This window comes from Orycteropus afer, unplaced genomic scaffold (assembly GCF_000298275.1).
Source record: "Orycteropus afer afer isolate SDZICR_OR568_19922 unplaced genomic scaffold, OryAfe1.0 scaffold00370, whole genome shotgun sequence".
Lineage (NCBI taxonomy): Eukaryota > Metazoa > Chordata > Mammalia > Tubulidentata > Orycteropodidae > Orycteropus > Orycteropus afer.
Genome location: NW_006921957.1, coordinates 642,649 through 656,522, shown reverse-complemented (window position 1 = coordinate 656,522; position 13,874 = coordinate 642,649). Strand labels below are relative to the sequence as shown.

The window sequence follows — 13,874 nt, the reverse complement described above, 5'->3', positions numbered from 1 at the left end:
AATGTATGGTTAAAAGACAGATTTTTTTAGAAAAAGAAGGTACAAGTTAGAGGGTAGTTAAATGAACCTTGTCTGAGAAAAGAGGGTTCTAGATTTATGTCAGCAGTAGTACAGTAAGATCACTGTTATGAAGCCCAACTATGAGGGTAGACAGAGAAGGGTCAGGTGATGTCTGATGCATTTGTGTTTGGGGATGGAGTGGGGACGTTCCTGTAGAGGTCTGGAGAGTTTGGATCTGTCTAGGGTACTTAGATGAGGTCTGCCCTCAGGGCTGCTGCCAACAGCTTAGTGGTAAGTAGGAATGGTTAGCAATGTGGGTGGTACAGCAGGACCCTGATTCAGCCACAGATGGGTACATAGACATGGGCTTGGTTCCCAGAAAAGAAGGCTGTAGCCCTCGGTAGTCCATCTGGGCCTGGGAGGAACATAGGTGCAAGGAAGTCCTCTCCGAAGACTTAGGTAGAATTTCAAGGAGGCTGGGTTCCACTTCTTCATAGGCATCTGAGACTTCGGCCTTGGTCTGAGAAAGATGGGAGGAAAGGGGTCTGTATTAGAGTGGGTCTTGTGGGAGAGGGGACTGGATTGTGCAGAAAGAAGAGTTTGGCTGAGGATAGGTCCTGGGGGTGGTATCTTGGTGGGGAAGGGTTTTGGAAAAGTTGTATCATGGGGGCAAGGTAGGTCTGGTGGTGGGGGTGGGAATAAGAGTGCACTCACTGGACTCAGGGCTGCAGTCTCCTTAAGGTATTGGCCTAGGACCCGGTGCAAATCTGGAAGTGAGGGCCACAGGGCATGCCTCAGGCTCCTTGGGGAGAAGGAAGAGAAGACTGAGTCATGGTAGCGAGATGGAAAGGATGAGGAGGGCACTGAGGAGGTGGAAATAATTAGGGAGGGTGGCAAAGTTTGGAGAAGTAAAAGCATCGGCAAGGCACTAAAGTAAGGTAGAGAAACACTAGGTAAGAAGAAAAACCACCAGGTGAGGGATGGGAGAGAGTGCTGGGAAGGCTCATAAAAGGGTGCTGTGGGGTTTCCTCAAATAGTCCTGCTTCAGAACTTTTGAACTTTCTGTTTCCTCTGCCTCAAACAATCAGTTTGTTTCTGAACTTCATTTAGGCCTTTGCGCAAATGTCATCCTGATAGAAAGGCCTTATCTGACTACTCTGTCTATAAGTCTTTCCATAACTGTTTTCTGTAACTCTCTAGCTCTTTGCCCTACTTTATTTTTCTTTATACCACTTGACTTATTGAATATTTATTATTACACGTATTTATTTGTGTCTGTTTTGCCCCATTAGAACATAAGCTCTACAGAGCAAAGACTTGGTCTATTTGTTCATTGCTATATTTCTAGGGAAGGAGCTCTGCATGGTAACTAAGGCATATGGCTGCTAAGCAGAAGGTTGGTGGTTCAAACCCACCAGCCTTGCACCATGGATGCAAGACTGGGTAATCTACTTTTGTAAAGATGTACCACCTCGGATACCCAAAGGGAGTCACTATGAGTTGGAATCAACTTGATGGAAGTGGATTTTTTAGTGTATCTCTAGGGTGTAGAACAGTGTTTGGTCCATAACAGATGGGTCTGTCTGGGAAGAGTATGGATTAAGGTGTACTGGAAGAATATTTCAATTCTTTAGCCTTTTACTTCCACATGCAAAGACTTTAGTTGAACAACATTTCAGGACTCTCTTTTGTGACCTTACTTTCTGAGGTCAGGAGGAGAGACTTACTGACTGGTAAACTGGGGAGAAGGACTTCCTTATCCCATCTTCTTGCCCAATTATTTATTTATTTTAGTGAGATCTGCCTATTAGCATAAAGGCTACATTTCAATCTTCTCATATATTTGGGCTGATTAAAAATTCAAAGAGAGTTATGTTCAAAGGGAGATGGAAGCCCAGAAGAAGGGGACCTAATCCAGCCTAGGGTCATCGAGGGGCCGCCTGGAGGAGATACCTTTTGAGCTGAGTCTTCAAGAATCAACAGATGTTAGCAACTGAAGGACTAAGATGGGAGGGATTTATCCTTCCAGTTTATAACCTCCAGTGACACTTCTCCTCACCCTTATTCTTCCCATATAAAAGAGTAATTTATTAATAACATGTATTTAAAGGCCTGTTATTTGGCACGCATGATGTTAAAGATTTAACGACAACCAAGAAAGGTGTAACAGGGACATTGTAAAGAAATTAAGTACAGGAAAATGCTACTGGTACTACGATAGACGTCTGTGTTGGGGCACAAAGAAAGTGGTCAATGGGGAAGACACATTTCTTAAGAGTTTAAACATGACTAAGTATTAATTATCCAGGGAGGGTATTCCAGAGGGCATTATGTGCAAAGGGACTGAGAAGTAAAACCATCTTATTTGTGGAGGAAATCACCAACAGCCTGACAAGGCTGACACACCGGGTGGGAGAGAATTGAGAAGCTGTCAAGGGCCAGATTTTGTAGAGTCTCACTTGTCATTTTAGAGTCTGGACTCTATCCTGGGGAGTTATTCAAAGGATTTAGGCAGGTTAGTGATAGGCTCATTTGTGCGTTTTTAAAATGATTCTGGTGGCTGTATGAGGCTGCACTGGAGGAAGAAGATGATTGAGGCAGTATGCTAAACTGGAAGGCTACTGTTTCATTAAATCAGGTGAGAATGAAGAGGACCTGAGCTGAGGTAGTGTCTATAGGGCTTGAAAAAGGGGGTCACTGGGTGAGCGAGGTTTAGGAATGGAGTGGCCAGACCTGATGGCTAACGGATGAAGGGGAAGGGGGTGGCTGAGTATTCTGGCCTGGATGCATGGTGGACAGTGGGCCTGTTACTGAGATGAGGCGCCAGGAAGTAAGGCCATTTGACGTATCCAGTTTAGTGGACATGTTAGAATGTAAGGAGACAGTGCAAAGTGCAGGAAGCAGCTGAGGCCATAGCTGTGGGCAGGCAGTTATCCGGGGCGCAGGTGTCATAGACTGACCCTGGGATGCTTATTTAAAGGCCTCCGGTCCTGTCTAAACCACAGCCCGGTCTCCCACCTGGTCAGAGCAATACCTGTAGTGCGCAGGAAACTGCCACCTCAGCAGGAGCAGGCCGAGGAGGACGCTGAGGCCCAACACGAGCAGCAGAGCCGTCACCAAGGAGATCCAGGCTATGGGGCAAAAACTGTCAGATCTTGGCCGAAAGTGGCCTGAGCCCCACCTCTAGGCCCTCCAAACCTTGCCCGGACCACGCCCTTCGTCGCCTCTGGGCACCTCGGACATCAGCGCAGTCGCAGACCGGTTGGTCAGAGCTCCGCCCCGCGCTGTGTTGGGAGGTGTGTGTATGTGGGTGTGGGTGTGGGTGTGGGTGTAGGTGTATATGTGAGTGTGTGTGTGTGGGGGGGTAAACCCTTCACTCGCGCAGCCGCAGACCTGCTTTGCTGGATAGGGCCTCACCCGTCTCAGAGGCAGTCTCTACAATCACCGGGCCAGACCAGGCACTCCAGGGGCCTTGGTAGGTGGGGCCATTGAGCCTGGCGCGTAACTGTAACCTGTAGCGAGATCGCGGGCGTAGCTCCAAGGTTTCTCCCTGGGCCCCGAGAGGGGATTCCAGTACCTGCGCAGAGGAGAAACGTGTGAGTAGTGGGTCAAGAGGCAAGTGGTGATGGGTAGTCCGCGGTCGGCGGTCGTTGGTCGGCCGTCATAAGAGAGCCTGGCATTTGTTTGTCCAAACTCCCAACCCTTTGAACCCCTGGGATACTGGGGATTCCTACAACGAGAAGTTGTCAAGGATTTCATTTTACTTGGATCCACAATCAATGCCCATGGAAGCAGCAGTCAAGAAATCAAACCATGTAAAAAAAAAAGAAGAAAGAAAAATCAAACCATATATTGTACTGGGCAAACCTGCAAAAGAACTCTTCAAAGTGCTCAAAAAAACCAAACCAAACCCACTGCTACCGAGTCCAATCGGACTCATAGCGACCTCTCCTTGGGTTTTCCAGGCGGTATCATACGAATGTGAGTCGGGCCGACTCGATGGCGAATAACAACAACAACAACAATCATTACGAAAGTAGATTGCCCAACCTTCCTTTCAAGGAGTGGTTGGTGGGTTTGAACCACCAGCCTTCTGGTTAGTAGTCAAGTGCCTTAGGCACTTCTGCCACCTCATGGTAATATCTATCACCATGAGGACTATTGTGAATGTGACCCAAGCCACAGTATTTTCAGTCGCCTTATGTTGTTGTTGTTGTTGTGTGCCGTGGAGTTGGAGCCCACTCATAGCGACCCCTCCTTGGATTTCTGAGGCAGTATCACTATGGAAGTAGATTGCCCCATGCGAAATATGGACAATGAATAAGGAAGACCAAAGAAGAATTGATGCCTTTCAATTATGGTGTTGGTGAAGAATATTGAATATATCATGGAATGACAGAAGGAACAAATGTGTCTTGGAAGAAGTACAGCCAGAATGTTCCTTAGAAGTGAGGCTGGAGAGACATTTTCTCATGTATTTTGGACATGGTATCAGCAGGGACTGGTCCTTGAAGAAGAACATGATGCTTGGTAAAGAGGAGGGTCAGTGAAAAAGAGAAAGACCCTTAATGAGTTGGACTGACACAGTGGGGTCCAACATAGCAATGATTGTGAGGATAAGGATGGTGCAGGACTGGCTAGTGTTTCATTTTGTTGTACACAGGGTCACTATAAGTCGGAACTGACTCCACAGCACCTAACAACAATAACACAAAGAGCCTCACTGTCAGAAAACATGTAACTGGCAGAAATGGGGGCCTCACCCTGCCTAGAGCACTCCCAACCTGGGAAAAACATGCTTAACCTGACAGAAACACGCCAGGCTACATACCCTGACACACAGAACTCATCTTCACAGAGATTTATTTACTCATCCTGGCACACATTCATATTGTACATCCTTGAGAGATCCTGGTACAGATGTACTCTTTATATGCTCTTTTCACCAATGAGGAAACCGAGACTTCAAAAGTTTAGATAATTTGCCTATAATATGTAAGTTATGTTCCATAAATGGTTTAACCCACTGCCATCCAGTCAGATCTGACTCATAGTGACCCCTGCTTGGGTTTCCAAGGTAGTATCCCTATGGAAGTAGATTGCCCAACCTTCCTTCCGAGGAGTGGCTGTTGGGTTTGAACTGCCAGCCTTCTGGTTAGCAGTCAAATGCCTTAGGCATTACACCACCAGAGCTGCCATAAGGAGTTTGGAATGGTAAATTTGTGATCATTCACGTATAGTCATTAAAACCATGGAAGGTGAAGCACTCACCTAGGGAGAACATATATATTTAGAGGAAAAGAGAGCCCAGGATGGGACTCTAGGAAGCACAACATATTAAAGAAGGGTGGGAAAGGAGGAGGCAGGAAAGGAGAAAGAGAAAACAGCCAGAGAGGCAGAAAGAGAATCGGAGAGGCAAAGGGAAGAGGAAATATTAAGTGGGAGAAGCTAGTAGTGCCAGATGCCAAAGAGGTCAAGATAACAGTTTAATCAGGTAAACATATGAGCCCAGACATGGATATACGGGCACTTTCACTCATGATTCATAGTGAAACCCAGGAATACCCTGTATAATAAGCCTGTGGGCATTTGACTTGTGACCATACCTTCCAGTCTTGATGGCCTTCTCCTGTGTATCGGAGCTGATAGCAGGTCTCTTGGGCTGCCCAGGATGATGGGTGCTGCCACACCAATTCCAGTTGCCCACTGGAGACCTCTTTCCATTGCAAGTTGGGGGTGGGGATGAGCACTACCGGGACATCATCAGGGAGAAGTTTAAGCCTTTCCATTTATGAGGCATCATGCCACTAGGGCCATGGGTCAGAGTTGAGGCTTCTGGGAATGGGGACAGATTTGATGGGGGTAAAAACTATGGGAGACGAGTGGGAAGGAAAGTTCTTACCAGCCTGGTGGATCCGGAAAGGGGAGCCCAGGTAGTTGTGAACAGCACTCTGGGCTGTGGTCACCTCTACAAGGATGTGAATAATACTGTTATTTCGTGATTTGAAGTGGCAGCGGGAAAACTGGGAAGCCTGCAATCCTGGATTTGTTTTTTCCTCTTCACACTTCTCCCAGATGGGTACCCTAAGAACAATTCCCATACAGTCATTGAATCAGGCCTGCCCCAGAGCCTAATCCTGATGATTCCCTATTCCACAGGCACTATGGCCTTCATGAATTAGAATCCAAACCCTCCTTTGGATGGGCTTCCCAGTCTTTTCCTCTGCCTTCATGTCATACTGTTTTATCTTCTGAAGTCTGCTTTGGTGTCTAGCCTCTTCTCCTTGAAGAAAGAGCTAGCATGATACATGAAAAATAGCATGGGCTAGAGAGTTCAGATGTATGAACACAGAGGTGTGTATGATTTTGAGCAAATTACTTAATTTATCTCTGCCCTAGTTTTCTTGTTGGTCAAAAAGGTTAATAATACCTACCTCACAGGACTTCTTCAAGGATTAAAAATCCTTTGTCTTTCTGGACAAAATCATCCTTATGTTTTTAATTTGTTCTCGTACAGTAGCCCTCTCACACACTCTGTATGTTACTCCTTTATCAGATTATTCTGACAGTCTCTTAACTAGCTTTTCTGTTTCCATTTTTGCCACTCCTTTTACTTTTTTCTCCACACTACTACTAGAATTTGCTTCTAAATGTGTCAATCTGGTGTTGTTCAGAATATATCATGAATCTGTCCATTTATTTTGATCTTTATCACAGCCACATTAGATGAAACCGCCATTATCTGCTTCTTCAAAAAAACAAACAAACTAACTTCCATGGAGTGAATTCCGACTCATAGCAACCCCATTGAGTTTCCAAGGCTATAAATCTTTACAGAAGCAGACCACTCCATCTTTCTTCCACAGAGCAGCTAGTGGGTTTGAACCCCTGACCTTTTGGTTAGCAGCCAAATGCCTTAACCACCACACCACCAGAGCTCCTTTATGTCTTGCTTGTATTAAAGCAAATTCCTAACTGGTGATCCTGCTTGTACTCCTTTCTTTATAATTTTACAGAGAAACATATCCTTAAAAATGTAAACCATATCATGTCACTCTTCTGCTTCAAATCCTTCAATGACTAAAATTCCATCTCAGTTGGAATAAAATCCAAACTGTGTCCCAAAGCCTGCAGGGCTTTATAATGTTTGGCTCCTCCCTACATCGCCATTCTCATCTCCTACAATCCTCGTGCCTATTTACCACCCTTTATCCACATGGGCCTTCTTTCTGTGCCACAAATATGCCAAATGCACTCTTGTCTTTGCTTAGGACTGTTCTGACTGATGTTCATGTGTTGGTTCCCTCTTGCCGTTTAGGTGTCAGCTTATGTGTCATGTCCCTGGTGAGGCTTTCCCTGACAAGTCTAAATTAGCAGCCCTCCACCCTCCCTCTAGTCTCTATCATATAATGTCACTCCTTTATTTCTTACTTTGTTTCTCTCCCCCACCCCTTCTAAAAGGTAAGCCCAGCAGTGCTGGGATCTTTTCTGTGTTATTTGTCACTCTAGCCCCAGTGACATAGTCACCTCAATAATTGTTAACTGAATAAATGAGTCATGATTCCCTTTTTCTTATAGCTCCTCACCACTAAAATTATTTACTGCTTCGTGTATTTATGTGCTTACTTATTTATTCAACCAATGATTGGTATTTTATGCCAGGCAGTGTGCTATGCCCTATAAGTACATAGAGGAATAATCTTCAAGGAGCTCTCACTTTGTTGGAAGATACGGAAAAACAGATGATGACATTCTGCTATGATGTATATAGGCTGGTTTGGGAGAAACTAGGAGTATTTAAACCAGATCAGGAGGCATGTTTCCTGGACAAGGCAATGCCAAGACTGAGTCTTGGATTAGTAATAGAATAGGCAAAGGGGACAAACAGGCATCCCAGGCTCATGCTTGTGCATAGGTAAGCAAGAATGGTGCTTTGGGGCAAGTCTAATAAGAGGTACAGAATGGTGGCTAATGATAGATGTAAGACTTACATTTCATGGATGCCTTGTGACTTTTCTTAGGAGCCTGAACTTAATGTTATAGTAATTATGGATACATTTGAGGATTTTAAGTAGGGAGTTGTCATAATTCTCTTTGTACTTTAGGAAGATCACTCTAGTTGCAGTTTATAGAAAGGGCTTGAGAGGGGAGACTGCAGGCAAAGACATCCATTAGCACACTGTGACTTTCCATGTGTAAAGTGATGAGGGTTTGAAAATAAGGTAGTGGCAGTGGGCAGAGAGGGAAATAGATGGATTCAAAAGATATTGAAGTGGTAGGAAATGACAAGACTGTTTCTGACTGGACTGAAAGTGTTTCAGAATGAGACAAGTTCAGGGTGATTTCCACGTTTCGGGCCTGGAAAATGGAGTTGTTGGTAGGATGGAGGACAGTAAGAGGACGGGGTTTGGTAGAGGAGAGAGTGACTTAAGTTTTGCCACCTTTTAATTAATCCATAGCACCTCTATACTATGGAAATCTTCTGAAGTTGTTAAAAAGAATGAATTACATCTTTTTGTAGTGATCTTCAAAACATATTTTAAAGTAAAATAGTATGTCAACAAACCCACACATGTAACATGATTCAGTTTATATTATGAAATGTTGTTGTTGTTAGGTGCCATTGAACTAATTTGAACTCATAGCAACCCTATGTGACACAGTAGAACTGCCCCATAGGGTTTTCTTGGCTGTAATCTTTATGGAAGCAGATTGCCACGTGTTTCTCCTGTGGAACTGCTAGGTAGGTTCAAACCACCAACCTTCTGGTTAGCAGCCAAGTGCTTAACTGTTGTGCCTCCACCACAGGGCTCCTTAAATATTGTGTGTAAACCAAAAACCAAACTCACTGCCTTCAAGTCTGTTCTGACTCATAGTGACCCCTCCTTAGGTTTCTAAGGTGGTATCTCTACAGAAGTAGATTGCCCAGTCTTCCTTTTGAAAAGTGGCTGGTGGGTTTGAACTGCTAGCCTTCTAGTTAGCAGTCAAATGCCTTAGGCATTATTGTGTATGGACATATATAAATGCATAGCAAACAATGGAAGAATACATTAAAGCTGTTCATAGTGTCTGTTTCATTATTTGTTAATTCAACAATTTTTTACTGAGTTCCAGGTACTGTGGTAAGTAGGAATACACGCTTGTTGTTGTTGTTATGTGCTGTCGAGTAGGACCCGACTCATAGCGACCCCTCCTTGGGTTTCTCAGGCAGTATCACTATGGAAGTAGATTGCCCCATCTTCCTTCCGAGGAGTGACTGGTGGGTTTGAACTGCCAGCCTTCTGGTTAGCAGTCAAGTGTCTTAGGCACTACGCTACCAGTGGAATACACTGGTGAGTAAAATTAGACACTGACTTTGTCCTAATGCATCAGATAGTCTAGATCAGCCTTTCTCAACCAGAGTTCTGAGAGAGAGAATTTTAATGTCAATCACATAATCACATAAAGTAAAGGTAAAATTGTAATGGTAAGTACTTACAAAGGAGAGATACATGGTACAGTAAGAATATATGCTAGTGTCAATTTACATAATAAAGGAGGTCAGAATTCTTTGCACAAATGACACTTGAGCTGAGATCTGCAGAATGAGTAGAAGTTAAGTAAAGAGGGTGGGCTGGGTAAACAGTGTGGGCAAAGACCCAGAGGCAGAAGGGAATATGAGAAATTAGGGAACCAAAGAAGGGTATGGCTGGAACATAGAGAATGAAGGAAAATATATTATAAAATTAAGCTGAAGATATAGGTAGAAGCTGAGTCTTTAGGTTTTTTTCTTTTTTCTAAGATCACTAGTTTTTTTACTGAAGGTTTTTTAGCTGGAGGCCTTTAAACAAGCATCCCAAGACATTGCGGGGGGAATGGAGAAAGAATGGTAAGAAAAAATACCTGTTGAAGGATGAGAGGGTAGATAGACCATGGAGGTTGATGGTTTTGGAACAGAGGACTAACGCTGTTTGGTTTGAGGTGAAGAGGACCAAGAACAATCTCATCCTTTTTTCTGCAAGACTGTGACATCTCCCATGACATCATGTTCAGTCAATAGCTCAACTCTCACCTGTCACTGGGGCAGCATCGAGCCCTGCTGTGGTGGAAGAAGCCTTGGGAGCTTGTATGCTCTTGTTGCTGCCACTGACAAGTAATATTCTTCAGGTCCAGTGTGAAGCACTGCAGTCCAATTTCCACTGAGGTCAAAGAAGAAAGCCCCATCAGGGAACATGTGCTCCTCCTTTATAGAATATCTAGATGCTTTTTCTACACATAACTTGGAATATTCACTCCTATTCTCTGTTCTCTCCCTGAACATAGTTCATCCTGCCCCCTGGTAAGTTTGAGATCATCAGGAAGAACCATGGTTCCCAGAGACTCCATATCTAGCCTAGGCATCCCTAGAGTTCTCCCTAGAGGACTCCATATCTAGTCTGGGCCTCCCTAGAGGTTTTTCCTATCTCCTTCCCATTTTCCCATTCCTTTGTTGACTCACCTGCATCCTTGGGCAGGTCCACAGTCACAGGGAAGGACCAGGATCCCCAAGAGCCATAGAGGGAGACCCCATCAGGCTGGCTGCGCAGCTGGAGCCAGTAGGAGTTACCAGGCTGCAGCCCTGAGATGAGGCAGCTTCCATCCATCATTGTTAGAGATGGAGCCTTGGGAGAAGAGTCCCAGCCTCAGAACTTGGGCCTGTATCTCAGCCCAGACAGCCTTCATCTCTTGTATCTGAAGGCCACAGCAACCCTGTGGAAAGAATCTCAGGTTCTCGCTGTATATGTATGCATATAGGACTTAGGGGCTAGGTCAGTGGAGTTGGAGTTCAAAATGTCTGATGTCTAGGCCATGTTAGGGAAGTTTCCATTCATTTAGAGGCCTGAAGACCCTCAGGTTTGTTCAGTGTGAATGGCCTAGTATAGAACCCTAAATAGAGAGAGCTCCTGAGGACTAATCAATCAGAGGCTGTGTTAATTTCTCAAGGGCCAACCCATTCTGAAATGGCCAAATTATAGCCTGTCCTTTACTGACCAAAACTGGGGACAAGGGATAAGAAATGAACAGAAAAAGGACAGAATACTTCTCTAGCTGGGGAAGTCTTCTCTGATCCATCCTGTTGGGGCCCTGTAGGCCAAGCACATGGAGGCTGTTCCAGAGCTGGTGCTGGGTTTGGTCTCCGTAGAGCAGGGCAACAGGTTTCTGTGGAGAGCAGCTGCATAACTGTGGGACCAGTGGAGTTCCTGGGGTCCTTGGGGCCATAGCGGAGCTCGTATCTCAGGAAATCACTGATTTCAGGAGCTGGGGCCTCCCAACTGATTTGAAGTTCCCCTGGCTGGCTCCCGCCCATGGCCTTGATGGTACTGGGGGGAGCTGGCAGGCCTGAGGGCAAGACAGGGCACATCAGGATTCTCTAAGCTCTACACTCTATGATTCAACAAACAGACTCTAAAGGGGGTGTTGGATGCTGGATTAGGGGCAGCCTCTGGATTCAAAAGGATCACAGGTCATGACTCTCCTGGAGGCAAGGGAAGAGAGGTTCTTTGTCCTGTTCTTCTTTTCTCATTAGAACAGTGACCTCTTTGCAGGATAATGGTTTGTCAGACTTGAGAGCAGGGATTTCTTTTCATTTCTGTATCTTTGTCACCTAGCAAAAAGTCTGTCACATAATAGGTATTCCATACCTGTTGACTCGGTGAGTGAATGAATATGTTAATAATAGGAGGACCTGGGGTATCTCTGGTGCAAAATGATTTGTGGGATAAGTCTAACTCTTGATGCCAAGGTAGGGAATGACAGAGGGTCTTGAGATTTCTCTGGGGGTCTGGTAATGGGGGCATCCATGTTGTCCTCAAAGAACATATGCCAGTCTGATTCTAGGGCTCAGATGGGGAGGGAGGAAGCAAATGGAGGGGGTCAGGGTGACAGGCCCTTACCCACACTATCCACAAAGAGCACCCGTTGGGTCAGAATCTGGTTCAGGAACACATTCTTCACCCAGAGGTGCAGTGGAAAAAAGAGGCGTACTTCATCTTGGGCTGGAAACTGGCACATGTATCGGATTCCAAAAGGGGACACACTCTGGGAACTCAGGGGGCAGGCTCGAGGCTTCTCCCTGTTGGCATAGGGGAGAGGTCCTACCTACGCAAATATCATAGTCAGCCCTAAAGACCCAGTTGTAGACCCATGCCCAACTTCTGTTTCAATTACTGCCATTTTTCTTCTCAATGCCTGAGATAGATGTGCTTAAGGGTTGTATGGGAGCTTGAACTGGGATCCACACAACCAAAGCCCATCTGTTCATAGACACTTAGAGCACGTGCTTGAGGTAGTTCTTTGATAGGGGTATAGAAGGGGAAGATACTGGAGTGGGGATCAACTGAAGTGAGTACAGAGACAGGTATATTGAAAGTGGGGCACAGCCCAGCACATACCCTGGGTAGGCATACAGCAGCTGGTAAGTCCCGCTGGGTGCTTCCTCTTCCTCATCCCAGAAGCAAGTGAGGTCCTCAAATGTTTGAGAGAAACAGTTCAGGAGCTCTGTGTCCAGGGCCAGCAAGGAGACATCTGGGGAACAGCTGGTGAGTTGGGTTCTAGGTCTTCCCAGGTATGCTCATGAGCAGCAGTAGGGGACCAGTGAGAGAGGCCCCTACTCTGCATCCCTCCTAGGGCTGTGAATCCCCTCCCAGTAGTCCTTATTTCTGGGCATTGGTGATCTCCACCCTCCACACACCTCACCTTGACTCGTGCCTTGCGCCAGGTTTTGGGGGGCCAAGAGAAGGCAGAAAGTGACCATGAAGAGGGCCCAGGAGGGCATCTTCTCTGGCACTTTGTGCCTGCCTTAGCCCATCCTCCCCTCAGGAAGCCGGGCCCCAGTCCCCTCCCGGGCCAGCCCCTCAGGTTCCTGTCAGATACAGCCCCACGTCCTGTCCCTGTCCCTGCCCCTGTGGGGCCCATCCAGACCACACTGGGGCCAGGGGCCAGTGGAGGGAGAGTGAACAGAAGAGAAAGAGGAATTTGAAAGGGAGGACATGGACCTTTTGGTGGGAGAGGGATGGAGGTTACATTTTTGACCATGCACCAAAAGGAAGAGAATAAGCCTCTATGTGTGTCTACATTAGCTACAGTACAATGGATAATATCAACAAGAATAGCAACATTTACTGAGCCCTTAATATGTTGCCTGTGTTAATTACTTAGTATCTATTGATTCAGTTAATCCTCACAAAGTCTTATTAATCCTATTATTGTTGTTGTTAGATGTTGTCGAGTTGGTTCTGACATGTTGTTGTTGTTGTTATGTGCCGTAGAGTCAGACCCCACTCATAGCGACCCCTCCTTGGGTTTCCGAGGCAGTATCACTACGGAAGTAGGTTGCCCCATCTTCCTTCCAAGGAGTGGCTGGTGGGTTTGAACCGCCAGCCTTCTGCTTAGCAGTCAAGTGCCTTAGGCATTACGCTACCTGATATAGAAACCCTATAAACAGAATGACGCTGCCTGATCCTTTGCCATCCTTACAGTCATTGCTATGTTTCAGCTCATTGTTGCACCACTGTCAACTGATCTTATTGAGAGTCTTCCTCTCTTTTGCTGACCCTCTGCTTTACCAAGCATGATGTGCTTCTCCAGGAATTGGTCCCTTCTGATAACATGTCGAAAGTACTTGAGACAAAGTCTCATCAGCCTCACTTCTAAGGAGCATTGTTGCTGTACTTCTTCCAAGATGGATTTGTTCATTCTTCTGGCAGTCCATTATATATTCAATATTCTTTGCGAACACCATGATTCAAAGACATCAATTCTTTTTTGGTCTTCCTTATTCATTGTCCAGCTTTTGCATGCTTATGAGGTGATTGAAAATACCATGGCTTGGGTCAGGCACACTTCAGTCCTAAAGT

General features: G+C 45.6%; 1 protein-coding gene across 1 annotated transcript; it reads right to left on the bottom strand.

The window, feature by feature from the left end:
- Positions 1 to 265: 265 nt before the first annotated feature.
- On the bottom strand, positions 266 to 12,793 carry MPL (MPL proto-oncogene, thrombopoietin receptor). Its single transcript, XM_007953035.1, has 12 exons — positions 12,715 to 12,793; positions 12,411 to 12,543; positions 11,913 to 12,091; positions 11,060 to 11,358; positions 10,478 to 10,640; positions 10,052 to 10,178; positions 5,903 to 6,084; positions 5,607 to 5,749; positions 3,418 to 3,577; positions 3,035 to 3,131; positions 715 to 802; positions 266 to 520 (listed from the first exon to the last, which is right to left on the bottom strand). The coding sequence occupies exons 1-12, from the start codon at positions 12,791 to 12,793 to the stop codon at positions 266 to 268; spliced, it is 1,905 nt and encodes a 634-aa protein (XP_007951226.1).
- Between the last annotated feature and the right edge of the window lie 1,081 nt (positions 12,794 to 13,874).

Coding starts and splice junctions, on each gene's coding strand:
- MPL (XM_007953035.1), bottom strand. CDS start 12,793: ATGCCCTCCTGGGCCCTCTTCATGGTCACTTTCTGCCTTCTCTTGGCC. Junction 803..3,034: donor CAGTTTCCTGCGCACTACAG/GTATTGCTCTGA, acceptor CTTCTCCCCAAG/GAGCCTGAGGCATGCCCTGT. Junction 521..714: donor AGACTGCAGCCCTGAGTCCA/GTGAGTGCACTC, acceptor CATCTTTCTCAG/ACCAAGGCCGAAGTCTCAGA.